We start from the raw sequence: 27,666 nt of genomic DNA on the forward strand, positions 1-27,666 counted from the left end.
CCAGGCCTTTGGGGACACTGTACTCATTTGCACATGCAGGAACACATACATACAAACATACAAACACACACACACACACCACTTAAAAATAAGAAGACAAACCAGGCAGAGATGGCTCACGCCTTTAATTCCAGTACTTGGGAGGCAGAGGCAGGTGGATCTCTGTGAGTTCGAGGCCATCCTGGTCTATGAAGCAAGTTCCAGGGAAGCCTCCAAAACAATACAGAGAAACCCTGCCTCGAAAAACCAAAAAAAAAAAAAAGAGAGAGAGAGAGAGAGAGAGAGAGAGAGAGAGAGAGAGATAAAGGAGGAAGACAGTAAAAACAGAAAGAGAGGCAAGCCGTCTAAACGTCCATCAGTAATCTGCCACACAAAGCACTAGGTCTAGTCATTCAATGAAGCATTTATGCAGCACAGAAGAAAAAGGGAAATGTTGGATCTGGAAAGATAGAGCCGCTGGGAAGCAGAGCACTGGCTATTTTTCCAGATGACCTGGGTTCAATTCCCAGCACCCACATGGCTGCTCACAACTGTCTGTAATTCCAGTTCCAGGGGACTCAAAACCCTTGGCAAAACACTAATGCACATAAAATAATTTGTTTTAATCATTTAGGAAAATAACAAGTAAAAGAAGCCACACTCAAAAGATACAATAACAGATGAACGGAAGTCTTAGGACAGGGTCTGGGACAGTGATGAGCCTTACTGGGTGAGCAGTGACTGAGAGGAGTCTTGGGAACACAGGCTATGTTCTGCTTCTCTGGGAGCTGTGTCAGCATGCCCACCTTGGGGACACACATCAAGACGAATGTTTTGCTTGCTTCTTGGAGTGGGGATGGAACCCACTGCCTCCCACATGCCAAGGACTTACACACCAATGAAGAACAGCTCCTCTCTTGTTTTTTTTTTCTGCGAGTGTGTTACATCCAGCACTCGGGAGGCAGAGGCAGGCGGATCTCTGTGAATTCGAGGCCAGGCTGGACCGACAGCCTCCAAAACAATACAGAGAAACCCTGTCTCGAAAAACCAAAAAAAAAAAAAAAAAAAAAAAAAAGGTCCCCTCAGGACTGGAGAGATGGCTCAGAGGTTAAGAGTACTGACTGCTCTTCCAGAGCTCCTGAGTTCAATTCCCAGCAACCACATGGTGGCTCACAACCATCTATAATGAAATCTGGTGCCCTCCTCTGACTGGCATGCAGACAGAATACTGTATACATAATAATAAACAAAATCTTTAAAAAAAAAAGAGGTCCCCTCACTCTGCAGGAAGAGCCCCTTCTTCCAATCCTGCTCTCTTTTTTTCTTTGCAGGAGGCTTGTTGCAGCTGCTGAATGTGTTTAGTAGCAATAATAATGATAATGATGATGAGAATAATAATATAGGGTAGTGCCACGAAAATCAGGCCACTGGCAGTGACCTACTGAGAGGTCTTCATGACATCTTTGTGTATGAGGTGCTTAGAACCAAGCTATCTACAATACTGAAATTGGGCCTGGGGTTTCCAGGAGTTCGGGGTGGACAGGAAGGGTAAAAATATTCTGACAACAGCTCCTCAGCTGAGGGTGGGTCTTCCTGGGCCATGCCCAGTCCATGGTGGGATTTGGGCTGGCTTGATCTCTCGAGCAGGACATAGGATGTGAGTATGCCTCGGGGATTCAACCCCTGGTAGGCAGTCCATGATCCAGTGTGTGCCTCCGTGAACATACTAGTGGACTCTATGGCTATACAAAGTTGTGTGAGTGTATATGCTTGGGGGGGGGTGATGGCATGGGGAAGAGTACGGGGAGATGATCAGAACACATATGTGCATGTATGAAACTCTAAACAATAAATTTTGAAAATGTGGATCAGGTTCTGGAATTGAATGGTGACTGTTAAACAGCTAAAAGCCATTGAATTGTGTAAGTTTTTCTTTCCTTTTGCAGTGCTGTGTGTATGTTTTGGGGGTAGATACTAAGGTCTTGTGCATGCCAGGCAAGCACCCCAAACTTGAACTGTATAAATGAAGTAGGCAATGTGTATGACATGTGAGATACATGTTAGTGAACAAGTTTGTAAAGACACAAAATGTTGGCTGGTGAAACCGCTCAGTGAGTAAAACTGCTTGCAGCCGAGCCTGACAGAATGAGCCCCCAGTCAGTACCCACATGGTGAAGAGAGAATAAATTGTCACAAGTTGTCCTCTGACCTCCTGTGCACAGCAGCACCCATGCCCTCACACACAAACAGCTAACTAAACGTAGTAATAATGATTTGAAAACATAATTCAGGACCAGCGAGTGGCTCAGCAAGCTTGCCACCTAGCCTGCCAACATGAATTTGACCCCTGGGATCCATATGGAGAAAAAAAATCAAGCTGTACACACACACACACACACACACACACACACACACACACACACACACACTATGTGTAAATGGTAACACAGAAAAACCCCAAAGATAAAAATAAAAGTGGGTTCACAGCGTGCACAGAGGAAGCTGAGGCAGGAAGCTGTGAGCTGAGGCCAGCCCCAGTTGAGTGTAATGGTGGCTAGCCTGGCCAGCAAAGGAAGGTTCTGTCTGTTTCTGTCTGTCTCTCTCTGTGTCTGTCTCACACACACAACACAAATAAATGAAAATAAAAAACAAAGTTAAATAAAGTGGGAATGGAAGGAAGGCACTAAAAATGGCTTGGGAAAGTCCCTACTGGGTCCTGTCCCCTCACAGTTCAGGCTTCTGCTTACCTGAGATGCCATCTTGATCAGAACCTCGTCTTTCAGCCATTCCCCGGTGACAGCGTTGTACCTACAGAGATCAGAGCCCACCTAGAGCATCCTGGTCCTGCGCCTCACTAGCACAAACTCTCCTGGGCTCTCTATGGGCCTCAGGACCCAGCCCACTCTGCACCTGGGCCAGCAGGCTTGCTGAGTCTTGGGGTGGGCTGTGGACACCTTCCCTCCCTCCCAGACTCTACCCATGACCTTAAGGGGACTTGCTTTTTCTCTATGTGGTATTGTCAAGACCAGCACTCTCTGCTGGGCTCTTGTCTGGCTTGCTCTGCTCTTTCATGAGGCCACAACTCCACAAAACAGGCCCATGTCTGTCTTGCTCACCACAGGGCCTAGTGTGTGGAAATGCTTAACACACACATACTGGACAGATGACTGGAGATATAAATATCCTTATAACTGGTCTATATAACTGCCAGGTCTCAGGCAGTCCAATAGCAGTCTGTATATCCAGAAATGAGTTCAAGCTGGACTACAGCAGGACCTCTGGATATATGGACTGCCTGAGACCTAACAGTAAGAAACAGAAAGTCCCAGAGAGGAAGGGAGGCAGCAATCTATTAACTTTGCCAAGCACATGTGGGCCAGGCACCGCCCACACAGGTAGATAGCATCTCCCAGAGGTAAGGACTGTCACAGTGCATGTAGGGGGCAGGGAGGAGCTGCCTCTGAGGAGAGATAAGAAAGAGTAGGGAGGAAGTTATAGGAGTGTAGGTAAGAAAGAGATGGGGGGGGCTGGTTAAGAGGTTGAGAGTGTAAGAGACAGGTGGACAGAGGTGTGGAGAGGTGGAGAGGAAGGGGGAGACATCATGAGAGGGGGAGATGAGAGAGGAATGGAAGGAAAGATGAAAAGTAGTGACAGGACAATGGAGAAAGAAGAGGTGGCAGGGGGAGGGGTAGTTCCAGAATATCCCCATCTTTGCTCTCCCAGGAATTCTCTTCCCAGTGCAATTCTGGCAGCCCCAGGCCTGGGGGAGTTCCCAGCCTCAGTGAGTCACTACAGCAGGAACCAACCCTTATCTCTCTCTGGCCAGTGGCCTCCAGGTTCAGAACACCCAGACCTGGGAAAACAGGTTTATCAGGGGGTGGAACTGACAGAAGCCTGGCAGGTTACCTCTGCAGGCTCAGAGGAGGAGGGCTCTGCCAGGCTGTCAATTTACCTGCAGCCAGTGGGAGGCAAGCACTGTGTTCTACATGGCATCTATGTGGAGATGGAGGCCACAGATGTGCCACTCCCTCGCCTCCACTTGAGAGGCGCCCAGAGGCTGGGGGCGGGGGTCAGTGTGCAACCTTGAAAGGGTTGTGCTTGCTGCTCACAACCACTAACACCATAAAGGCAAGAGTTAGCCAGGACTGGTGACAAAGACCTGTAACCCCAGCTACTTTCAATAGCCAAGTTAGAAGTCTGTCTGGGCTATACAGTAAGTTCAAAGTCAGTCTTGGCCAACCTGGGGGGACCCTATCTCAAAATAAAAATGAAATGAAGGTTGGGAACATAGCTCACAGGCAGAACATTTGTCTATCAGACATCTAGGAAGCCCTGGGCTCAATCCCCAGTAACACAGTAAGTAAATAAAGGAATGACTAAATGCCCAGTGTGTCTGAAGTTCGTGGAGTTCACTATATGCCGGGTTCTTAAAGAGACCTTCTCATTTACTCTTTGCAGAGACCCTGAGGTGGCGACAATCATTGTACCTGTTTTACAGAGGTGAGGTCTCCTGACTGAGTGTCAGATTCATATTCAAGCATGTTTAAAGCAGAATCTAGCTCTCAACCAGCCAAAGAGTTCAGGGGGACAGGAAACCTATCCTAAACAGAGGGCCAGCTTGTACCAAGGCTTTTCATCTTAAAAGGCTATGGACAGAGAAAGAAGTGTCAGGTTTAGACATTTCAGAATGTTTCAGGCATCCATGTTTGGCCTCCAGTAATCAGAATGTTCTAGACAGCTATGCTTGGCATCCTCTCACTGGCAGCCTGGGTAGCATAAACCCAGCCATTTAGGAAATAAATAGTTCAGCCTGGTCTAAGATCCCAGCTGGGCTTCAAAACACAGAGCCTGCTCAGCATAGAGCCCCTGTCTCCCTGGTGATCCTTGGGGCCAGGACACTGTGTCACCCTAGTACTCTCACAGGTAGAAAGAGGGAGGACAAACACACCTCACATGCTTGGGTCCAAACCATGCTGGCCCACCCTGCCCCCACCCTGGGAGGCAGGCCTGCAGCTGAGGAGAGGAGGCACAGAGGGGCTCTGCAGCCACCTCCTTGAAGGAGCAGAAATGATGGAGAGGACAGAGTGTGCTAGCCAAGGAAAAATAATGCCCCTGCCAGTGACCATGCATCAAAACCTGCTGCGCTGCCTTGATACTGTCTGCTCTACTGGTGTTTGCAAGGCCAAGTGTTGGGATTATGGTGTCACAAGTCAGAAGGAGCCTGGATCCCTGAGCTGCCCCGGGAAGCTGCTCAACTCTCAGCCAACTTCAAATGGAGGATAAATGCATCTTTGCCGTATGAACCGCTCCCCCTTCCTTAACCAAAACATCTGGGACCAAAATGTCTCCACATGTCAGATTGTTCTCAATTTTGAATGTTAGTACAGACTTAGCTGACTGGGCCTCTCTGACAATCCCACCTGCTATAGAATCTGAAGTTGGGGTATTGTATTAGTTCTTTAACCAGAAGCAGGAACCACGATGCCCCACCTCCAACCCACAAGGACTGCTTTAATCCCAGCATTTGAGAGGCAGAGGCAGTCGGATGGATCTCTGTGAATTTGAGACCAGCCTGGTCTACAGAATGAGTTCCAGGAAAGGCTCCAAAGCAATACAGAGAAACCCTGTCAAGAAACAAACAAACAAACAAAAAGACAACAACAAAAAAAGCCCCTGGGACAAACTGCTGACCTGTGCCGAGTAGCATGTTCTGTGGTGATGTCCTCGAGGTGGAACTCGGCCCAGGGGTCAGGCATATGCTTGGCCTTCTCAATCGCGTGCTTCCAGGCTTCCTGCAGAAAGGCAAAGGGAGCATGAGGCCTGGGCCGGGGCAGCCAGCCGCCTCTTCCCTAGTTATGTCCCCTGGGAAGGACCACAGCATCTAAAAGAAAGGATTCCCATCCGCTGTCCTCCCAAGAACAGTCCCGAAGGGACCCAGCGTGTTCTCAGGGGCTCGGCCCATGGACAGAAGTCGCTGACATGTTAATTACACAATTCTTCACTTGTGGGAGAGATGGTTTGGTGTTTAAGAGCATGCACTGTTCTTGCAGAGGACCTGAGTTTGATTTGATGAGCAGTGGCCACATTGCACAGATCACAGATGCCCATAACTCCAGCTCCAAGAGATCTGTTGTCCTCTTCTAGCTTCTTATGATGGCGAAGCCTATGTGCATGTACATGTTCACACACACACACAGACACACACCCACACACAGAGGTTTTTTTCCTTTGTTTTTTTAAATAAAATGAGTACTGGGCAGGCAGACTTCTGTGAGTTTGGGGCCAGCCTGGTCAACATAGTTCCAGGAGAGCCAGAGCTACACAGCGAGGCCCCATCTCAAAGAAAATTGTGCTTGCCTGGTACACAAAGGCCCTAAGTTTGGCCTCCAGAAAAATGTTCCTTTCTCCCATTTAAACAAGTTTAAGCATTAAAAAAATTTTTTTTTGGTTTTTTGAGACAGAGTTTCTCTGTTAACAGTACTGGCTGTGCTGAAATTTGCTTTGTAGACCAGGCTGGCCTTGAACTCACAGAGCTCCACCTGCCTCTGCCTCCCAAGTACTGGGACTAATACCTGGCAAGTTTAAGCATTTCTATTGAGTGCCTGACAAGACACTATTTTCCTGCTGTAGCACCACTGTAAATCCTGTGTGTAAAAGGCACCCTGCTATAATGGGGGGCGGGGGAACCAACAACAAAATCTCATTTCTAACTTCACTCAGCAGCTCCTGCATCCAGGAATCGATCCCACAGGAGGAGAACTAAGCTCGCTCTCACACTGATACTAGACATATCCTGTGCCAGCCTAAGCACTATGGCAAGACCCGCTTAAACAGGCTCTCGTCATCACGTAGAAGGCTAAGAAGCTAGGCATAGTGGTGCACATCTGAAGTCCCAGCCTTGGAAGCTGAGGCAGGTGGATTGCCTGAGTTTGAGGTGGGCCTGGCCTGGGTTACATAGAAAGTGCCAGGGCAGACAGGGCTACATAGATCTGGTTCAAAACGAGGAAGAAGAATGAGGAGGGGGGGTGAAGAGGAGAGGAAGAGGAGGGGAAGGAGGAGGAAGAAAGGCTGTTACACGGCTTTGTGGTATGTGCTATGGTCTGAGTGTGTCCCAAGCCTTATGTGTTGGAAACTCAATCCCTGAACTCCCATGTGGATGGTATTTAGAGACAGGATCCTTGAGAGCTGACTAGGAGTGGAGGAGGTCATGTGATGACTCAGCAGGATAAGGCTCTCACCAGATCCCAGGAAGATGCCAGATAGTGCCCTTGGACTTTCCAGGATCCAATCTTTTTTTTTTTTTTTTTTTTTTTTGGTTTTTCGAAACAAGGTTTCTCTGTGGCTTTGGAGGCTGTCCTGGAACTCACTCTGTAGACCAGGCTGGCCTCGAACTCACAGAGATCCGCCTGCCTCTGCCTCCCGAGTGCTGGGATTAAAGGCGTGCGCCACCAACGCCCGGCCCAGGATCCAATCTTATAAACTAAATAAGTTTCTATTTTAAAAGAAATTTTTAATTAATTTATTGTGCCCCCCCTTTTTCTTTTTTGAGTCAGGGTTTCATTTTGTAGAATACTATTTTAAGGTGTGTTACTTTTGTTTATGCTGCATTTGTTTAACTCTGTGAAGCTGTGATTCTTTGCCTGTCTAAAACACCTGATAGTCTAATAAAGCGCTAAATGGTCAATAGCAAGGTAGGAGTAAGAATAGGTGGGGCTGGTAGGCACAGAGTATAAATAGAAGGAGAAATGAAAACACAGGGAGGAGCAAGAGAATGAGAGAGGAGGACATCAGGGGCCAGCCCAGCCAGCCAGTAAGAAAAAGTAAAATATACAGAAGAAAGATAAAAGCCCAGAGGGAAATGGTAGAAGAGCTAGAAACAAGCCCAGCTAAGGCTGGGCTCTTATAACTAAGAATAAGCCTCCATGTGGGGTTTATTAGGGAGCTGGTTAGTGGGCTCCTCAAACAGCCAAAAAGTCAAAAGAGCAAAACCAGCACACAACAGTTTCATAGTATAGTCCTTGTTCTAAAATTCACAATGTTGTCGAACAAGCTGACCTCAAACTCATGAAGATCCTCCTGCCTCTCAAATGCTAGGATTAGAGGTGTGTGCCAAAACACCCACCTAGCAGCTGGTCTTTATAAACCATCCCGTCCCAGTTGTTTTGTTACAGCTACAGAAAACAGACTGTCTTAGCAGCTTCCTATGTTACCAAAGCAGAATCCTCCCTGCCCTTTCTGAACCAACATCCTTAAGTCCATGGTGCTGTCAATCTTCACCACCCTTTTGCTCTCGTCCTAAGAAACTCAAATCTTTGCCCCAGAGGAACTTAAATCTTAGTTCCAGAATCATCAAGGCCCAGACTCCCTTCCAGGCCTGTGGATCTTCCCATAGGTAGAGGACTGGATATAATCTGGGTGAGACAGGCCAGAAGGAGTTCTGAGATAGGAAGGAGCAGTCAAGGGACAGCAATTTCTGATGGCCTTTGTCACTATCAGTGTCCCTCTGTGCCCTGGCCATCCCTGGAAGAAGTCCAGCTTCCCAGGCCTCAGCAGAGCTGCACATAGACTACCTCCTAGCATGGACCCCCCTCACTGGGACCCTGTTAAAAATAGAAGTCATCGGGGAAAAGTTGAGACTACACACACACACACACAGCCAGAGCTCCCTTCCAAGAGGCTTTCCAATCTCTGCAAAGCCCATTTTTTCCCCTTCCAGTCTGGAAGCTAATTTAGGATTAATGAAGCCACTTGGCAAATACAGAAAAGACCCCAGTAACCACTGTCCATGCATGCCTTCAGTGAGTTCTATCCCATGCATTTAAAAAAAACTATGGCTGGAATCACACAGCAAATACACACTATATCCTTTTGGGGGAGCAGATCCCTGGGACTTCATGCTTTATTAAGTGGTCCTAACCACCCCCCCCACTCCAAAAGCATCATCTGCTTCTCATGAAAACCATGAGTGCTACAGAATTCTGAATGAGGAAGTGGAGTCCTCCCAATAGCCCTTCCTGGGCCGCCACTTGCTGTAGACATTCTGCAGGCGCTCTCTCTGCCTTTGTTAGAAGGTGTGCATCAAGAGTGCCATGCCTCCGGATCTCTGTGAGTTCGGGACCAGCCTGGACTCCAAAGTGAGTTCCAGGACAGCCTCCAAAGCCACAGAGAAACCTTGTCTCGAAAAACCAAAAAAAAAAAAAAAAAAAAAAAAAAGAGTGCCATGCCTCACTTCTGTTCTGAATCCTACTCTCTGCAATTCACATTCAGTCTTAGCACTCCTGGCTCTGTGTGCAGACTGCATCCTTCCCAGGGCCATGGAACACAGAACTGTGTAGGTGTACCCTACGCATTTGCCTCTAGGAGATCTTACTTGGATGCCTTCCAGTAGTACAAACAGTGCTGACTCTAACATTTCTGTCTCTACAACTCTGCATACTTGCGCAAGATCTCAGTAGGGAAGACTTTTGTTTCTTTGTTTTCGATGTAATTTCTGGACCAGATTTAAAGTCTGGGGGCCTGGGAAACAGGTCAGTGTGGCATAGTGCACTGCCCAGGGTTCAATCCTCAACAGTCTAACAATCGCCCCAAAATGTTCTTGTAAGTTAAACTCCAAGCAGCAGTAAATATATCCCTCAAGTTCTAATGAGAGATTCTGTCAAGGAAGTATAAAATTTACACATTTGCAACAGTACAGAGTAATGCACTATTTGAATTTATTACTACAGAATTGGCTTGCACTCATTTTCCCCTCTTATGAATGACTCCCCTACAGATAAGCTGACATCCAAAACAGTTTCTGAATTTCAACCCCTGGACTTTAAAAGGCACATCACTGCCCTCTCATATTCCAGCTTGGAATGGCTCATCTGTCTGTCTGGGGAGATGGAGGCTGTGTGTCTTTCTGGGCATGTCTATACCTGTGGAGACATGATTCTCTCGTTGTGTCTTTCTTGAATGTTGGCTCCACCAGTGCCTACACCATCAGAAACAAGGGCTGTCCCACGGGTGGGGGTGTGGGGTGTGGGGTGGGGAGTGACTGAATTAACAACAGAAGTCATCTGGCCAGACTCAGGAGCTTCACCCAAAACCATAGTTAAAGGGTTGGGGCTGCGGCTAATGGGTACACATGAAGTCCCAAGTTCCATACCCAATACCACTAACAACAAAAACAACAAATGAGGACAGTACTTTACAGGTGAGGGTGTGGCATTTGGGGGTGGGGGTGGAGGACAACAAAAATCACAGTTTCCAAACTCAGGAATCATTCTACACCTCACCAGCCACAGACGACTTTAATGCAAGTGACTTGTTTCTACTACATAAGGCTGGTTCCAAGCTCTCTATCCTCCAGCCTCAGCCTCTCAAGTGCTGGGATTACAGATGTTCACCACCATACATAGCTGCAACTGACTTTTCATTTTTAAAGCACAATATAAAAAGTTTAGTACCACCGGGCAGTGGTGGCACACACCTTTAATCCCAGCACTCGGGAGGCAGAGGCAGGGGGATCTCTGTGAGTTCGAGACCAAGCCTGGTCTACCGAGCGAGTTCCAGGACAGCCTCCAAAACAATACAGAGAAACCCTGTCTCGAAAAACAACAACAACAAAAAAAGTTTAGTGCCATCTGGGGTGATAGCTTGGCAGGAGTTGTTACTGCCTATTCTACCTGCTGCTAGTTCTGACAACCGAATTTCAATCCCTGGGACCCACAGGGTAGAATGAGAGAAATAGCTCCCTCAAGTTGACAAACTACCTTACCTCCACATATATGCTTGGTACATACAAAATAAATAAATTAAATTTTTAAAAAAAGTCTGCTGGGTAGTGATGGCACATGCCTTTAATCCCAGCACTTGGGAGGCAGACGCAGCTGAATCTCTGTGAGTCTGAGGGAGGCCAAGCTGGTCTACAGTGATTTCCAGGATGGCCAGGGATACACAGAGAAACCCTGTTTTGAAAAACAAAAAAGAAACCCTGTCTTGAAAAGCCAAAATAAATAAATCAAAATCTAGCCCTAACATCTGGGCCCCTTGAACCTGGTCTCTGGAAATTCATGCTTTTGTTGACAAATAAGGATAAAGATTTTAGGGACTGGTGCTCAATGTTTTTCATGGTTCTTGCACCCCAGGATAGACGCTGCCACCAGAAAGTAGTTCTTTGAGATGGCAATGCATTATCAGTGGTGACTCTGTCTGAGCTCACTGGCACTGCTGTGATGCTTTTACCATCCGGCCAGGAAAACTATCCGCATATGTTTTACAATGAGAACATACTCCAGGATTGCATGTGTAGCGGGAGGGGGGGGGACGGACGGACAGACGGATGGACGGACGGACAGAGAGAGAGAGAGAGAGCGAGAGCTCAGTACTGGAGATTGAAGCTAGGGTCTCATGCATACTAGGCAAGTGTTCTACCACTGAACTATATTCTCAGACCTGAAAGTGTAAACCAAAGTCAGCAAACAAAAATCACTAATTTTAAATGAGTCTTTGTTGATACTGTTGGAGATGAACCCAGGGCCTCCTCATGCTGGCACATGCTCTACCACTGAGTGACACTCCCAGGAGTCAGATGATTCTTAAGCCTCTACCAGCTCTAATAGTCTCTAGTTCAAATGATTTCAAATCTCAACTGCTGAGAAAGCGAGTTAATTTTGCAGGCGCTGAAGGTTTGTCATAAATGAGGAAGGAGCTGGGAACAATAGCAGTCAAATGTAGCTCTAGCCCCTCAGCAGTGCTCCTGAATTCAAATGCAACTAGCAACATGGCATGACTTTGTCACACACACACAAAAAAAGGAACAGAGAGGCTCAGTGGTTAAGAGCACTGACTGCTCTTCCAGAGGTCTTGGGTTCAATTCTCAGCACCCACATGGTAGCTCACAGTCATCTATGACTCCAGTTCCAAGGGATCCAATGTTCTTTTTTGACCTCTGTAGGCATAGCATGCGCGTGATGTACAACAGAGAAAACACCCATACACATAAACATAATTTTTAAAGGGGGGGGGAATAGAGGGCCGAGGTGAGATGACTCAGTGGGTGAATGAAGGTACTTGACACCAAGCCTGACAATGTAGGCTCAATCTCTGCGACCCACACAGTAGAAGGGGAAAACAGATCTCCACAAGTTATCCTCTGGCCTCCAAATGTGTGTGATGACAGAACACCTCAGCCCACACATATACACACACAGAGCACACCCAAGCCTGTAAACACACACACACAAGTAAGCTAAAAAGGGAATAGAAAGGCTTGGTTCTTCTAAGTCTAAGAACTCCTAGGAGATGTACGCCGGGCGTTGGTGGCGCACACCTTTAATTCCAGCACTCGGGAGGCAGAAGCAGGCGGATCTCTGTGAGTTCAAGGCTGGGCTGGACCGACAGCCTCCAAAACAATACAGAAAAACCCTGTCTCGTCAAGAAAAAAAAAAGTAAGAACTCCTAGGAGATGTAGGGGGTGACACTAGAAGAACATGGAAAGTGTCATTGAGGCCCTTGACACAAGTGGCAATGGTGTTGGGCTTTTTGTCCTTGTTTTGGTCTTTGAAACAGGCTCTCATGGAATCCAGGCTAGTCTCAAAGTTGATATAATCCAAGGTGACCTTAAACTTCTGACCATCCCATCTCTACCTCTCCAAGTGCTGGGATTACAGGTATACAGCACCACACTGGGTCTATGCAGGACTTGAAGCCAGGACTTCATGTGTGCTAGGCAAGTACTCTGCCTTCTGAGCTATAGCTACAACCCTTGTTTTAACATCATCATCATCATTATTATTATTTCCATGACCACAAAAACTGTAGGCTTTTATGAAGCATTCAGGGACTAACCAAGCCCTCCTTCAATGATCAACTGTTCCATTATAAATGTTCTTTCCCCCTGTTGTTCTGGAGATTCCAAGAAATACAACTCTCAAGTCAGCCCAGGCTCTCCTTCCTGGAGGAAACGGGAAAATACGAAAACCAGGAAGAAGTGAAGATCACAGCCGAGCTAGGGTGAGAGAGGCCAACAGCGCCGTGCGGCTGTCTCGCCCCATGCCACTTGCGCTTTGCAGCTTTTATATTCATCCGTGGAACCCAGCACTCCACATAGCAGTGAAATACCAGAGACCGTCAACATAGCCCACAAACCCCAGGGAACTGAAGAAACCACAGTATTAAAGTACATCCATGCAATAGTCCACCGTAGAGCAGAAAGACGACTTTTTTTCTTCTTCTACTACTGGGGATTGAACCTGGGGCCTCCCGTATGCTAGGGAAGCACTCTGACACTGAACTATTAGACAGTCCCAGCCTTCTTTGTGTTTGTGCATGTGCTTGGCCCAAGCCTGCCAACAGGAGTGTGATTCCTGGGACCCATAAGATAGAAGGAAAGAAGCCGGGCATTGGTGGCGCACGCCTTTAATCCCAGCACTCGGGAGGCAGAGGCAGGCGGATCTCTGTGAGTTCGAGGCCAGCCTGGTCTACAGAGCGAGTGCCAGGACAGCCTCCAAAACTACACAGAGAAACCCTGTCTCAAAAAAAAAAAAAAAAAAAAAAACCAAAAAAAAAAAGATAGAAGGAAAGAACTGAGCCAAGTTATTCTCTGACCTCATACATGTGCCACAGAATGTGTGTGCCCTCCCCCCACACAACATATAAATGAAACAATGTTTAAAAAGCAAAATAATCAGACATGCTGATGACGCCTTTAAGCCCAGCACTCAGAAAGTTGGGAGTTCAAGGCTAGCTTGGTCTACATAACATGCTCATGGCCAGTCAATGCTGTATAGTGAGGTCCTGTCTCGAGATCAATCAATCAAACTGGAAATCCTGTTTGCAAAGAGTGGCTACAACTGTAACTTCTGGGGTTCGGAGTCCTTGTTAGGAAGAAAGGCAAAGATGGAAATAATAAAAATCAAGCAGTAGCATTCACTGGGGTGACATAATGCCATGGCCTCTTGGAGCACCCAGACAGCCTTCTACAGCATCTCACCACAATCCGTGAGGACAGAGAGATAAGTGGGAGAATTCCAGGCTCAGAGGACATAGAAAAGTTTGGAATGTGAGACAGGCAGAAGGATGCTTTGCCCTGGCTGACAAAGGAAGCTAACACAGTTACTATGCCACTCCTCAGAATGGATCTATGTATACAAAGTGTCTGTGGACAACAAGATGGCTTGATGGGTAAAAGCCATCTGCCATCAACCTTGTTTAAGTTTGATCTTAAGATCTCTCCTACCAACTCCGGCAAGCTGTCCTCTGACTTCTATATGCATAGTATGGCACACAAATAAATAAATGTAATACTTTCTAAGTCTAGAGAGGCAAACTCATGGAGACAGAAGGCAGGTTAGCGGTCTCGAGGGCTGGGTAGACCACGGATGGAAACGAAGCCTGAAAGGTGCAGCTTTTGACAAAGTTAGTTATAGAGATGGTACATAACTATATGAATATACTGAAAGCCACTGGTTTGTACATTTAAATGGGTAAGTTGTTTGACATATGGGTTATATTTTCATAAAACTGCTAGGAAAAAAGTGAAAACAAAAGAAAGTGTGGGGGGGGACACGACTTGTCAATAAACTGTCTTGCACACTTCACCAAAGCATTCCAACGCATTCCTTGATAAATGTGAGCCCCTACAGCAGGGTTCCAAACCGCTTTAAACTCCTCCCTTGTGCCAAACCCCACCCAGGCCACTTCCCTTCCTAGGCCAGCAGGACTCTTTTTCAACTGGTCAGCAGGCTTTCATCTTGCAAAAGATCAAAGCTTTTTTTGTTTTGCTTTGTTTTGTTTTTCGAGACAGGGTTTCTCTGTATTGTTTTGGAGGCTGTCCTGGAACTATCTCTATAGACCAGGCTGGTCTCCAACTAACAGAGATCCGACTGCCTCTGCCTCCCGAGTGCTGGGATTAAAGGCATGCGCCACCAACGCCCGGGTGAGATCAAAGCTATTTATGTATCTTTCTTTTTATCGGTTTAAGATGCTAGAGACTGAACCCAGGTCCTCGGGCTTGCTAGGAAAGCACGATAGCCACTCAGCCGCCAACCAAGCCGGACCAAGCCTGTAAATTTTGTTTTTCTGACTGCATTCCCAAAGCACGAAAACAGTTATCTACCTTTGGCTTACTGCCTATGGTCATGGTCTGAGGCCTGAGGCTGCCAGGGTGGAGCCTCTTAGGCTCAGTAGGCAGGGACACTGCTCTGCCCAGTGAGTCATCATACCCTGGCTGGCCAGTCTCATTCCGGAGTGACTAGCTTTTTTTTTTTTTAAACCAAGCTGTTAGAGGCCCTCTCTGTGCTTTAACAGCACTTATGCAACTGAAGATGGGATGTGGGAAGCAGGTACCAGATACAGCAGGGCAGTTCACTGGTGCAATCTGCCATTCATACAAAATTTTAAATTCAAGGTTCTTGCCCAAGCTACTCCATTGTTACTCCATTCTCTGGCAAGTGTATCCCTGCATAGGCAAAGCCATATGTACAAGGAAATACAGTCCTCCAGCGAAATGAAACTCAGCCATTAAAGACAACAAACAAATAAATGAAGGATTGTATGCATGAGGCCCTGGGCTTGGTCATAAACAATGAAAAAAAAAAAACCCCACAAATCATGAAATATAGTGAGATGCGAATTGCAGCTATTAACAGTATCACTCTGAGACAGGATCCCCAGGAACGGAACACAGTCCTGTCACTTCCCAGGCACATGACTTCAGTTCGATTTACCATCTGGCACACTGCCAACTGTCTGGGGTTCTGTGGATCGTTGTGTACAATGTACTGGGTAAGACACGTACTGCAGAGGCTGCCCAGACCACAGCTAAGCTACGGAAGTTAGAGTTCATGTCAGCTCCCAAGGGGATAGGGGAGGAATGGCCACCAGGGTGGAAACCAGTGTGAGGCATCTCCGCGGAAAAAAAAAAAGTCAGGGCAAGAGTGAACACACCCTGACCTAAGCAACAGGCCTTTCTGGAAGGGCACACTCTGGGCGGAGATGGGGACACATTCTCATTTGTTTAAAAGTTTAGATTTGTTTTACCTTGTACATACTGAAAGTGTAGATTATATATATTATAAAATGTATTTTTCAAGTTTACATATATAGGAGCTGCAGAGACAGCTTGGTGGTTAAGAGCACTGGCTGCACTTGCAATGGACCCATGTTTGATTCCCAGCATGCTCATGGCAGCTCACAACTAACTCTAGGGGACCCGACACCCTCTTCTATCTTCCAAGTGTAGTGGGCATGGAAGTGATATACAGACATACATACATGCAGGTAAAACACCCACACACATGAAAAAAATAAACTCTACACGTGTGAATTTGCCAAGTATAAAATACATTTGCATAATTTACATATATACAGTTTATGAATATATTTGCATATATAAAGACTGTATATTTATTTATTATTATGCTATCTGTAGAAAGGGGGAACAAATTCATCGACATTTTCTCAAAGGGCTGGCCTGGAATGTGTAAGTCTCTGGGTTCCAATCCCTAATGCTACAAGGGGAAAAAAAGACCTTTCAAAGGGACTGAATAGTGCTGTCAAGATGGCTAAGTGGGTATGGCTGTACTTCTCATGCAAGCATGATAATTCCTGGATCTTGAAGGCAGAAGGAGAGAACTAGCTACAGAAAGTTGTTCTCTGATCTCCATCAAGCACCAAGGCTCACACATGTTCATACACATACAATAAATGAATAAATAAATGTAAAACTAAGAATAAATAAAATCTGTAATGGGGGAAGGGAAGGGAAAATGTGGAAGGGCCCAGTGTGGAAGGAGAGAGCGGGGGTGGGGGATGGGTATAAATATGATCAAAATTCTTGATATGCATGAGATTCTCAAAGAATAAAAATTTCAAACCCAAATCAACCAATCAAACCAGAAAATGTAGAACTGCCCAAGGTGTAAGGAAAGAATAGGCACCCAATCTGATCCTGTCTTAAAAGCAATCCCTGATGGTGAGGTTCTTCCTTAATCGAACTCAAAATCAACCAATCTCTCTCTGTATCTGTCTCTGTCTCTCTGTCTGTCTGTCTCTGTCTGTCTGTCTCTGTCTGTCTCTCTGTCTCTGTCTGTCTCTCTGACTCTGTCTGTCTCTCTGACTCTGTCTGCCTGTCTGTCTCTCTCTGTCTGTCTTTCTGTCTGCCTGTCTCTCTCTCTCGTGTAGAGCTCTGGGACTGAGGCCCCTTCTCACACAGGGCAAACTTCCTCTGAGGGGAAGGCTGGTTTCTACTGAGAGGCCTTCTGAGTGATTCTGCCCAATCCCTTGGGAACACGGATGCTGGAGGACCCCAATATTTCACAATACATACCCAGTACCTGCTGGGGCCTGTTTTTTGGAGGAAGACCAGATGGTCACTTTGGTTCAACAACCCAGGTTACCATGTCAACAGTAAATTAAAAATAACAATATATTAAATGCCAAAGGAAATGAGGTTGGAAACTAACCTATAGTCTTTTCCCTGGACCCTCTCCCGTGGCAACAGTCTAGCAGAGCCTGCTTTCCGTGAGGTAAGATGGTTTTAATATTAAATCTCAATATAGTAAGAGGTCTATAAAGACCAAATGAAACAAGGGTAACAGCACTGTGTTTTAACTTCCCCTTCATGTTAGTATACAAAGCCCAGTAATGCTCGCTTTCCTCTCTCTCCTTTACAACTGTATTGCCAGGGTATGAGCAGAACCCCTAGGAAGACAAACACCAAACCAAAATGAAGAACTACATTTGACAGCATAAATCTCCTCACCTAGCTGGGTGCAGTAGCACATGCTTTTAATACCAGTACTCAGGAGGCAGAGGCAGGCAGTTCTCTGAGTTCAAAGCCATCCTGGTCTATAGAATTAAATTCCAGGGCAGCAAGGGCTACAGAAAAAAAAAAAAAAACAGGTTTTGAAAAACTGAAATAAAATAACAATAAAAAAACCGAATCCCCTCACCTAAATACACACAGGTAACATGTTATTAAAGCACTTTTTTTTTTTTTTTTGGTTTTTTCGAGACAGGGTTTCTCTGTATTGTTTTGGAGGCTGTCCTGGAACTAGCTCTGTAGACCAGGCTGGCCTCGAACTCACAGAGATCTGCCTGCCTCTGCCTCCCGAGTGCTGGGATTAAAGACGTGTGCCACCAACGCCCGGCTTATTAAAGCATTTTAAAAAAACAGACAAATACAGATTTTGAGGCAGGATAGAAAGAGAGGGAAACTATGGGACATGGGAAGGGAAACGAGTCCTCGCCCAGGAGTGAGGTTAAAATAAAGCCACACATCAACTGAGAGGCATGAACCTCCACCCCTAATAAACATTTCCTGTACAAGTTGCTCACAGAGTTAATATTCCTTTCATAGAGAGAGATTTTATAGCAAATGACAATATCCCAGGGTTAGGCCTGTATGCATAGAATCTTGCCTAGTGCCTGCATTCCTTCCCCAGCCATTTCGGGAAGGTTCCCAATAAAACCGTTTACAATGATGTCCCGCCTTCTGTACTCCTGTGAGCTAGACATTTACATTATCAGCTGTAATCCTACAGGTACCCCTCAGGAAACACCCAGTGACCTCACATTTCTAAGCAACCCTTCAAACCTCACCAAAATCCAATATATGACAGTTGTAAAAAACAAAACAAAGCAAAACCCATAGCATAACAAAACAAAAAGCCAGAGCTGAGCAGCTGGTACCTACAGCAGAGTATGCACCTCCATCTGTCCGTCTGCACTCTTCCAAGAAGCGCACCCACACTGCTCTCAGTGGTGTCTTCCCTTCTGAGCACCTCTCTTTCTCGCAATCCCTGTGCTTAAGTCTATACTGAATTATCTTTACTAGAGCTGGGGATATGGCTCAGTGATCTAGTGCATTAGGGTAAGAGTTGGATTCCCAGCAACCGTGTCAAAAGCCATGCAGGCACCGCAACTGCCTGTAATCCCAGAACCTGGGATCCTCAGGATAACTTGGCTAGGCAGAATCAATAGACTTCATAAAGAGACCCTGCACTCGGGATGCAGAGTGAGACAGATTTGTGAGTTCAAGGCCAGCCTGGTCTACACAGTAAATTCCAGATCAGCCAGCACTACATGGTGAGACCCTCTCTAAATGCTGCAAAACAAAACCAAGCCAACCCTGCTTCAGAAACTGGCTAGTCCTGAAATTCCTCCCTGTGTTGAAACCATGACTCATGAGATAAGGTCCTTAAAGGGCTAGGGGATCCCTCAGGCTGAGAATGATAGTGGAGAGTTGCTTCCTGTGCCTGTACCCTCAAACACAGACAATATCCAAGGCAGAGAACTGCCAAAGTTTGGGGTCTTTGGGGGGGGGGTCGAGGCAGGGTTTCACTGTTACTTTGGAGGCTGTCCTGGAACTAGCTCTTGTAGACCAGACTGGTCTATAAGCGAGTTTGTATCAGTAAACAAATGTAGGGGAGGGTAGTTAAATATGGCAAAGGACATTTTTTTTTTTTTTTTTGGTTTTTTGAGACAGGGTTTCTCTGTATTGTTTTGGAGGCTGTACTGGAACTCGATCTGTAGACCAGGCTGCCCTCAAACTCAGAGATCCACCTGCCTCTGCCTCCTGAGTACTGGGATTAAAAGCGTACGCCACCAACACCTGGCTCAAAGGACATTTTTGTGTATGGGCGGTGGTGCTGGGAACGGAAACCAGGATCCCGGACATGCCAAGCATGCATGTACCTCTAGCATCTAAAGGTCCTTTTAAAAGCCTTTACTTTGCAGTCAGTAATAAATAGGGTCATATGCTGGGATGTAGAATCAGAAAAGGAAGTGGTATGTATTAAACACCTACAGTATGCACAAAATCTAAGGTACTGTTTCAAAAATAATGGTTAACAAGAATCCAGCCTACCCCTCACAGGTGAAATCATAAGGAGAATGGCACACAACTGTTTGCCTCACTGTGTTTAGCTAATATCAGAAACGTTAGTAGGCCATCAATAAGTGCAACTGAATTAAACCATGTAATTCAATACCTCAGCTCATACCTGTTAAATGGGCTTCAATAAAAGCATGAGGCTCAATACATATTTTTGTGTTTTCATTTAAAAAAAATGAAATCCTTTAAAATTTATTTTTAAAAATTTCATGTATACATAACTGTATGTATGTGGGTGTGTATGCCACGTGTGTACCAGGGTGCCCAGGCAGGTCAGAAGAAAGCATCAGACCCCTGAGAGTTGGAGTTACAGACAGTAATGAGCCCGCTGAAGAGGGTGCTGGAATTCAAACGGGTTGTTTGCAAGAGCTGCATTCATTCTCAACAGACGAGCCACTTTACAGCCTATTTTATTTTTTAAAGACAGGGTCTCATATCCCAGGCTGGTCTCAAACCTGAGATAGAGCTGATGATGACTTTACACTTCTGACCATCCTGCCGCGACCGCCTCTCATGTGCTGGGATGTTTATGTGATGCTAAGGATAGCCCCAGGGCTTCAAGTGTGCCAGGCAAGCACTCTATCAACTGAGCTGTATCTCCAGACCTAAATACACACTTTTTGAAAAAACATGAGTCATTACTGGAAGGCCATCACCAAAAGCAAGTCACTATATTGTATTTGTGAAGGGTGTGACAGTGGTCCCCTTTATCTGTGGCTTCCCAGTTACTTGTGGTCAATGAGAGATAGCACAAAAGTATCTACATGCACACAGCACAGTATGATAACCTTAAGAAAATGAGAGCGACCCACATCCACAACTTGATAGTTTGTTCATTCCAGCTTTGTTCTTTGCAGTGCTAGAGATGTGACCAGGGCCTTGGGTGTGGGCAATGAAGTGCTTACCACTGAGCCACCCCACCCCCAGCACATAGCTTTTATTATACTATATTTCTATAATTGTCCTAATTTATCATTAATCTCTTAATGTATCTATATATAAGTTAAACCTTTATCACAGGTATGTGTGTATGGGGGGAGTAGCATACAGAGGGTTAGGCACTAGAATGTCTCATGCATGCCCTACAGGAGGGGTTCCTGTACATATGCTCCAAGAAGAAAGGCCTTAGCCAAGTCTGGGGGCTCTATAATCCCATCACTTGGGAAATGGAACCTGGAGGACTAAGAGTTCAGAGTCATCCTTGGCAACACAGTGAGGCTGAGATTTCACAAGACTCTGTCTCAAAAAAAAAATTATCTTGAGCCAGGCGCAGACCTGTAACCCCATCACTCCTAAGGCTGAGGCAGGAGGATCATGAGTCCATTATCAGCTTGGCTACTTCGTGAGATCCCGTCTCAACAACAACAAACCACGGGAAATAAGATCCTTATGCTTTTAAAGGTTCTTTAATATTTCCTACTGTGTTCTGTTCCATTCTTTCTTGAATGTTGTGATGCTATCCATAAGCAATTAATAAGCTCACCAAATTTATGCACACAGGTAGGCATATACAATATCCAAGGAATGAAATGCTTACAGTCTACAGTGCTCTGAAAATTTTTCCATTAAATTCCATCTTGTTCCATTTCTCAGGAAAAAAAAGTAAGACTCCCAGGGCAAGGTTTTTAACATACATTACATTACATTTGTTTATTCACAGTTTATCATGTGTACACATCCATGTGGGGGAATGTAGGTGCTACGACATAACTGTAGAGGCCAGAAAACCACCTACAGGAGCCTATGTGGGTTCTGGGAAATACCAACTCCAATCATCAGGCTTACCAATAAGTGCCTTTACCTGCAGTCACCTCACCAGCCCCAAATGGTTTTCGACCTATTTGAAAAACATTGCTTTGTGAAAACGCATCTGAAAGCAACAGCCACCTCCCAGATTAACAGGAACACCCTCCCATCCAGAATGTACTGCCAGGGTTTGAAGACAATTATGACATCAATTAGAGACCCCAGCTCCCCATCCCTCATAATAGGTGAGTTGGACACAAGCGCAGAACAGGTGGCCACTCACCTTGAAGTGGAAGGAGCTGGCTGGTGACCCCGTGGAGCCGCACTCCGTTTTTGTTAGGTGGCTGTGATACTTCTGGACCTTGGAGCTGACATTATGGTTGGACATCCGGTCATCAGTGATGGGGCAAATGAAGTAGTCTTCATCCTCGTCGGTGTCTGTGTCAGAATCCCCATCGTGGCCAGCTTGGGAGGACCCGCCATCGTCAACACCTTCCAGGCGGAAGATGAGGTCTTCGTCTGCCATGTTTCAGGGGCGCCCGTGTTACGCGAGGGGTCCGCTGTGCAGCCAGAGTTACTGCGCAGGTGCAGCAAGGACGGTCCTGCAAGGGAAGCAGAGTGGAGGATGGATGCCAGCGCTCAGGCGTGAGGGTTGTCAGGATACCTGCATGACGCTGGCGATGGCCACACTGTCTGAGTTAAAACCCAGAACAATCATTTGGGGAGGCTTTTAGCAACAAGCCGGCAATAAGGTAGGAAGAACATTTCAAATGTCCAAGTCTATTGGCCTAGTCACTTCACTTCGGAGAACTCTGAGTGCTTGGAACCCAGAAGTGCCTCACAAACAACCATAGTTACCCTATCTCTTAAAGACATAAACTATATCAAATCACACCTCTGCTTACCACCCTCCAGTAACTGCCCTAAGACTGCACCAGCTGCCCTGCCCATCATCCTCAGGCCTTAAATGCTCTTCCGGGGACACATGCCCACCCCAAGGCTTTCATATTTGTTCCAGGTGCCTGGAACAGCTTTCTAACTGTGTTATTTCTCATTATTGGGTTGTAACCCAAAGGATGCCACTTTAGAGAAAGCTCCAAATTTCCAAGTCAAAGACCCTGTTTTATTTTCTTCTCAGTAGTTCTGTCCTGTGTACTTTCTTTTCTTACACTTATTTTTCCCCTCTTCTGGAAAATAGATTCTTTTTTACATAATATATCCTTGATGGGAGATGCCATTCTGTAAATCTGTCTTTTATTGGTTGTTGAATAAAGCACTGTTGGCCAATAGGGAAATAAGATAGGTGGGACTAGGAGTCGAGCAGGATTCTGGGAGGGAGAAACACAGGGAGTCATTGTGTAGCTGCCATAGGGGTAAGAAGTCCAGACCCTTTTTCCGGTAAGAGAAATACTTAGATTAACAATTATGAGGTAAATACTTAAGTCAGAGATAGCCTGTAAGAAACCAAGCAAACTGCCAACAGCTTCATAATTAATATAGCCTCCTGTGGGTTTATTTGGGGACTGCAACTGCAACTGTGGAAGAGCTCAGGCGGATGGCGGGGAAGACTTCTCTCTACATATCCTGACTACAGGATTCCCCTCCATCAACTCCTCCCAAGTTCCTCCCCACTTTCCCTCCTACCTGCATTCACTTCCTTTCTGTCTCATTAGGGGATGGGGGAAAGGCTTCCAAGGGATAATAATAAAATATAATAATGATAAAACTATCATATCAAAGTTGGACAAGACCAACAAACAGAAAGAAAAGAGCCCAAGACAAGGCACAAGAATCAGAGACCCAGTCATTCATGCACCCGGCAATCTCATAAAAACACTAATCTGGGAGCCATAATATACACACAGAGGACCTGTGGCAGACCTCTGTAGGCCCTGTGCATGCTGCCTCAGTCTGAGTTCATGTGAGCCTTGCTCATGATGATTTAGAGGGCCTTGTTTTCTTGGTGTCCTTCATCCCTTCTGATCTTTCACAGCTTCTGGTGGAGTTCCATGAGCCCTGAGGGGAGAGATACAATGGAAACATCCCATTTAGGGCTGAGTGTCCCCAGGTCTCTCACTCCCTGCCTAATGTCTGTCTGTGGGTCTCTGTGTTTGTTCCCATCTGCTGCAGGAGGAAGCTTCTCTGATGATGGCTGAGCACTGATCTATGAGCATAGTAGTATAGTATAGTAGAATGTCATTAGGAGTCTTTTTTTTTTTAACAATAGTAGTATTTGGCTTTACCATAGGTCCCTGGGCTATCTAGTCTCAGGTTTTTGGTCAATCAAGTAGTGTTGGGTATGGATTCCACCTCATGGAATGAGCCTTTTATTTATTTTATGTGTGTACAGGTACATGTACAGGTATGTGCTGGTCACAGAGCATGTATAGAGGTCTGAGAACAACTTGTAGAAGTTGACCGACTCCTTTCCTACCATGTGGCCCCCAGGATGGAACAAGTCATCAGGCTTAGCAGCAGGTGACTTTACCTGCTGAGCCATTTTGTAGACTTTTTCCCCCTTCTATTATCCACATGCCCACTGATTGTCTCAGAAAGTGCCTCGCACAGACACAGCAATGTGCTTCCCATCAGTAAACGAACAATTGTCCTCCAAAGCTCCAATATGATCAGTGACGGCAAGAAATTGCTAGTGCCCCCAAATGTCCATCAGTGAAGGCCTGATACATAAATTACAGTGTTTCTTTCTACACAATGAGGTACTGTGTGATGGTTAGAAGCGGGGAGGTCTAGAACCCAGGGACACACCAACATGGTCAGGAGACAGTACAGCAAGACTGTAAGAAGGAAGTCTAACACTCAGGGTCAACCAACTTTCAGCCGGATGCTAAAATGACTGAATTGGGCAAGAAAAATCTTTAACAAATGGGGCTGAGAGACCCTGAACCCCTTCCTTACACGGCATGCAAATGTTACATGGAAATGGACTAATGCACCCTGGTGGTGGTTGCACACGCCTTTTATCCCAGCTCTCAGTAGTCAGAGGTAGCAGGATCTCTGTGAGTTCGAGGCCAACCTGGTCTACAAGGCAATTTCTAGGACAGACAGAGACACACAGAGAAACCCTATCTCGAAAAACCAAAAAAAAAAAAAAGAAAAGGAGTAAAGCATTAAGGGCTAAACTTAGGAAATACAGGACATCTTCATAGTTTTGGATTAAGCAAAGACTTGGCTACGGCAGTGGGCGTGGTACTGGGGCTGGAGCCCAGGGCAGCCTAGCACTTGGGTATTTGGTTTTCTTTGACATAAGCTTTATTATATATAGTGCAGGCTGTCCTCTAACTTTCTGTGTAACTGAGCTGGCCTTGAGCTCACAATATCCTTGCTGCCACCACCTCCCAGGTGCCTAGACTACAGGCAATTTGCCAGTAGTGGTCAAGAGAATGTCTTGCTTCTGCGGAGCACTGGGGTTCAGCTCTCAACACCTACATGGCAAAAGCTTACAACCATTCATAATTCCAGACCCGGCACTGTCTTATTTTTTTTTTCTTCTCTGTGGCTTTGGAGGCTGTCCTGGAACTCACTTTGTAGACCAAACTGGCCTCGAACTCACAGAGATCCGCCTGCCTCTGCCTCTGCCTCCCAAGTGCTGGGATTAAAGGTATGCACCACCAATTCCTGGTTCCAACACTGTCTTCTGACCAGATACACATGGGGTGCACATACACACAGGTAGGCAAAATACCCATACACATAAAATAAAAAAGTAAATAAATCTAAGAGAGAAACAAATGCATACACAGGATAACTGATGTTCTCCTCCTCCAGCCTCTGTTGGCTATTTATGGGGGATACACACAAATAAACAACAAAAGTGGAGACACATCCTACAAAATGAGAAAAAGGGTTTTCAAATCATAACTCGATAAATGACTCAACAAAGAACTTGTACAATCAGTAATAAACAACTGAGCACTGGTGGCAAACGCCTTTAATCCCAGCACTTGGGAAGCAGAGGCAGGCGGATCTCTGTGAGTTCGAGGCCAGCCTGGTATACAAAGCGAGTTCCAGGACAGTCTCCAAAACAATACAGAGAAACTGTCTTGAAAAACAAACAAACAAACAAAAAATCAATCAATAATAAACAAAAATAGCCAAAGGATTTGGACAGTCATCTCTCTGGAGCTGGGTGAGATAGTGCATGCCTCTAGAAATTCACATACTCTAGAAACTGAGGCAATGAGATCACAGGCTTAAGACTAAGCTGGGCTAGAGAATGAGGCACTGTCTCAAAGAAAAGAAAGGAAGGAAGAGAAGGGAAGGGAAGGGAAAGGAAGGGAAGGGAAGGGAAGGAAGGAAGGAAGGAAGGAAGGAAGGAAGGAAGGAAGGAAGGAAGGAAGGAAGGAAGGAAGGAAGGAAAGAAGGGAGGAAGAAAAACAATGACCTCTCTTGGAGAACTAAGGTTCAGTTCCCAGCCAGTACCCATTGCAGGTGGTTCACAACTGTCTATAACTCCAGCTTCAGTGATCTGACACCCTCATCTGGCTCCCACAGGCATATGTATACACGTGTGTGCAGAGAGAGAGGGGGTTAAAAAGAATTTTAAACCCACAAATAGCTGGCATATACATGAAAAGATATCATTAGGGAAATACATTGAAAGTCATACCCTACTGGGATGGATATAATTTAAAAACTGGGCAATAATAAAAATCAGCAAGGATATCCAGGAATTGGAACCCACAGCTGTTAGTGGAACTGTAAAATGGTATACTTGCTATAGAAAACAGTCTGACAATTCCTTATGGGCTAGCAATTCTGCTCCCAGGATGATGCACTCAAAAGAAATGAAAACATGTCCTCACAATCACTTGTAAACAAGCTGGGTGTGGTGGCTCATGCCTATAATCCCAGCACTCTGAAGACTGCAGGCTGAGTCCAGACAGGCCCACCTTGACTACACAGTAAGATTCTCTCTCTCTCTCTCTCTCTCTCTCTCTCTCTCTCTCTCTCTCTCTCTCTCTCACTCACACACACACACACACACACACACACACACACACACACACACACACACACACACACGGGGAGGGGGGGTGTTGTCAAGATGGCTTAGTGGGTAAAGGTGTTTGTTCCACAAGCCTGGCAATGAGAATTCAATTATGAGAATGCACATCACATGGTGGAAAGAGAACAGATCCCTCCAATTGTCCTCTGACCTCCATAAGCACACTATGGCATGTACACACACAATTAAAAATAATTTTTATAGCTTTTACACAAGCATTCATAGTGTAACTGTGTTTGGCCTAGTGTTTAGTTTTTGTCTCAGCCATGTCTTCCGAAGCTTTGGCACTTTCTTGACAGTTATGAAGAGGGAACGTTTACATTCTAACTCGGTACATACTCCTAAAATGGAAATTAAAATCTCAAAACCCAGTACATGGCCTTCCTTGATAAAATGCACTCTTGCAATCTATTCAACTTGAGCCTGTTTTTGTTTCTTTTTATCCTTTTCCTTAGTGTGCTGGCCACACATTGATTTCTCTACTCCCGGTTTGAAACTTCATGTCAGCTGCCAAGTTTGTTTTCTGCCCTCACTAGCCTGGGACAGATGCCAAAGCCACCTGATCCTCTTTGGAGCTTGCAGCTCCTAGCCCAGAGCCTGCCCTGTCCCAGTCAACCTTAGAGACCAGGACAGTGTGGTACCAGCAGACTCCACCAGGTCAACAGCTGCAGGAGCCAGGATGGTGCCGTGCCCGCAGCTTCAGCAGTGGCACCAGGAAGTGTGGCATCTCGCCCGCACTGCTCACCCGTGGCAGCAGCTGAGTGAGGGAGTGGCCTTTTTGTGTTTCCACAGCCAGCTCACAGAAGCCTTGAGAAAGAAGCACAGATAAACACCCTCCTGACCCTGGGGACCAGGGGCTGCTGCTGGCAGCTGCTGTGACGGCCTGTCACTACGCCTTGTACGCAGCAGGCACTTGGTACACATCCAGAACCAAGTGAACCTGGTTTTGTGGGTTTCAATGGGCGATGAATCTGCTCTTAAGGAAGCGAAAGCACCACCTGTCACCTCTCAAAGCTGTTTGCTCCTACAGAGCTAA

The 27,666-nt window shown here is 46.0% G+C and overlaps 1 protein-coding gene across 3 annotated transcripts in view; it reads right to left on the reverse strand.

The window, feature by feature from the left end:
* Eef2k (eukaryotic elongation factor 2 kinase) overlaps positions 1-27,666 on the reverse strand; it is a 66,826-nt gene that overhangs the window by 26,243 nt on the left and 12,917 nt on the right. The window contains exons 2-5 of one of the 3 annotated variants that reach the window (XM_040755308.1): positions 23,486-23,620; positions 21,888-22,206; positions 5,671-5,771; positions 2,727-2,787 (exon numbers count right to left, since the gene is read on the reverse strand). In XM_040755308.1, the coding sequence (XP_040611242.1) occupies positions 2,727-2,787; positions 5,671-5,771; positions 21,888-22,130 (405 nt within the window). In that variant the 5' untranslated portion in view covers positions 22,131-22,206; positions 23,486-23,620. Of the gene's footprint in view, positions 1-2,726; positions 2,788-5,670; positions 5,772-21,887; positions 22,207-23,485; positions 23,621-27,666 lie in introns of those variants that run through there. The other 2 variants (XM_040755306.1, XM_040755312.1) reach the window with 2 other exon arrangements.

Source organism: Mesocricetus auratus, unplaced genomic scaffold (assembly GCF_017639785.1).
Source record: "Mesocricetus auratus isolate SY011 unplaced genomic scaffold, BCM_Maur_2.0 Super-Scaffold_4256, whole genome shotgun sequence".
Lineage (NCBI taxonomy): Eukaryota > Metazoa > Chordata > Mammalia > Rodentia > Cricetidae > Mesocricetus > Mesocricetus auratus.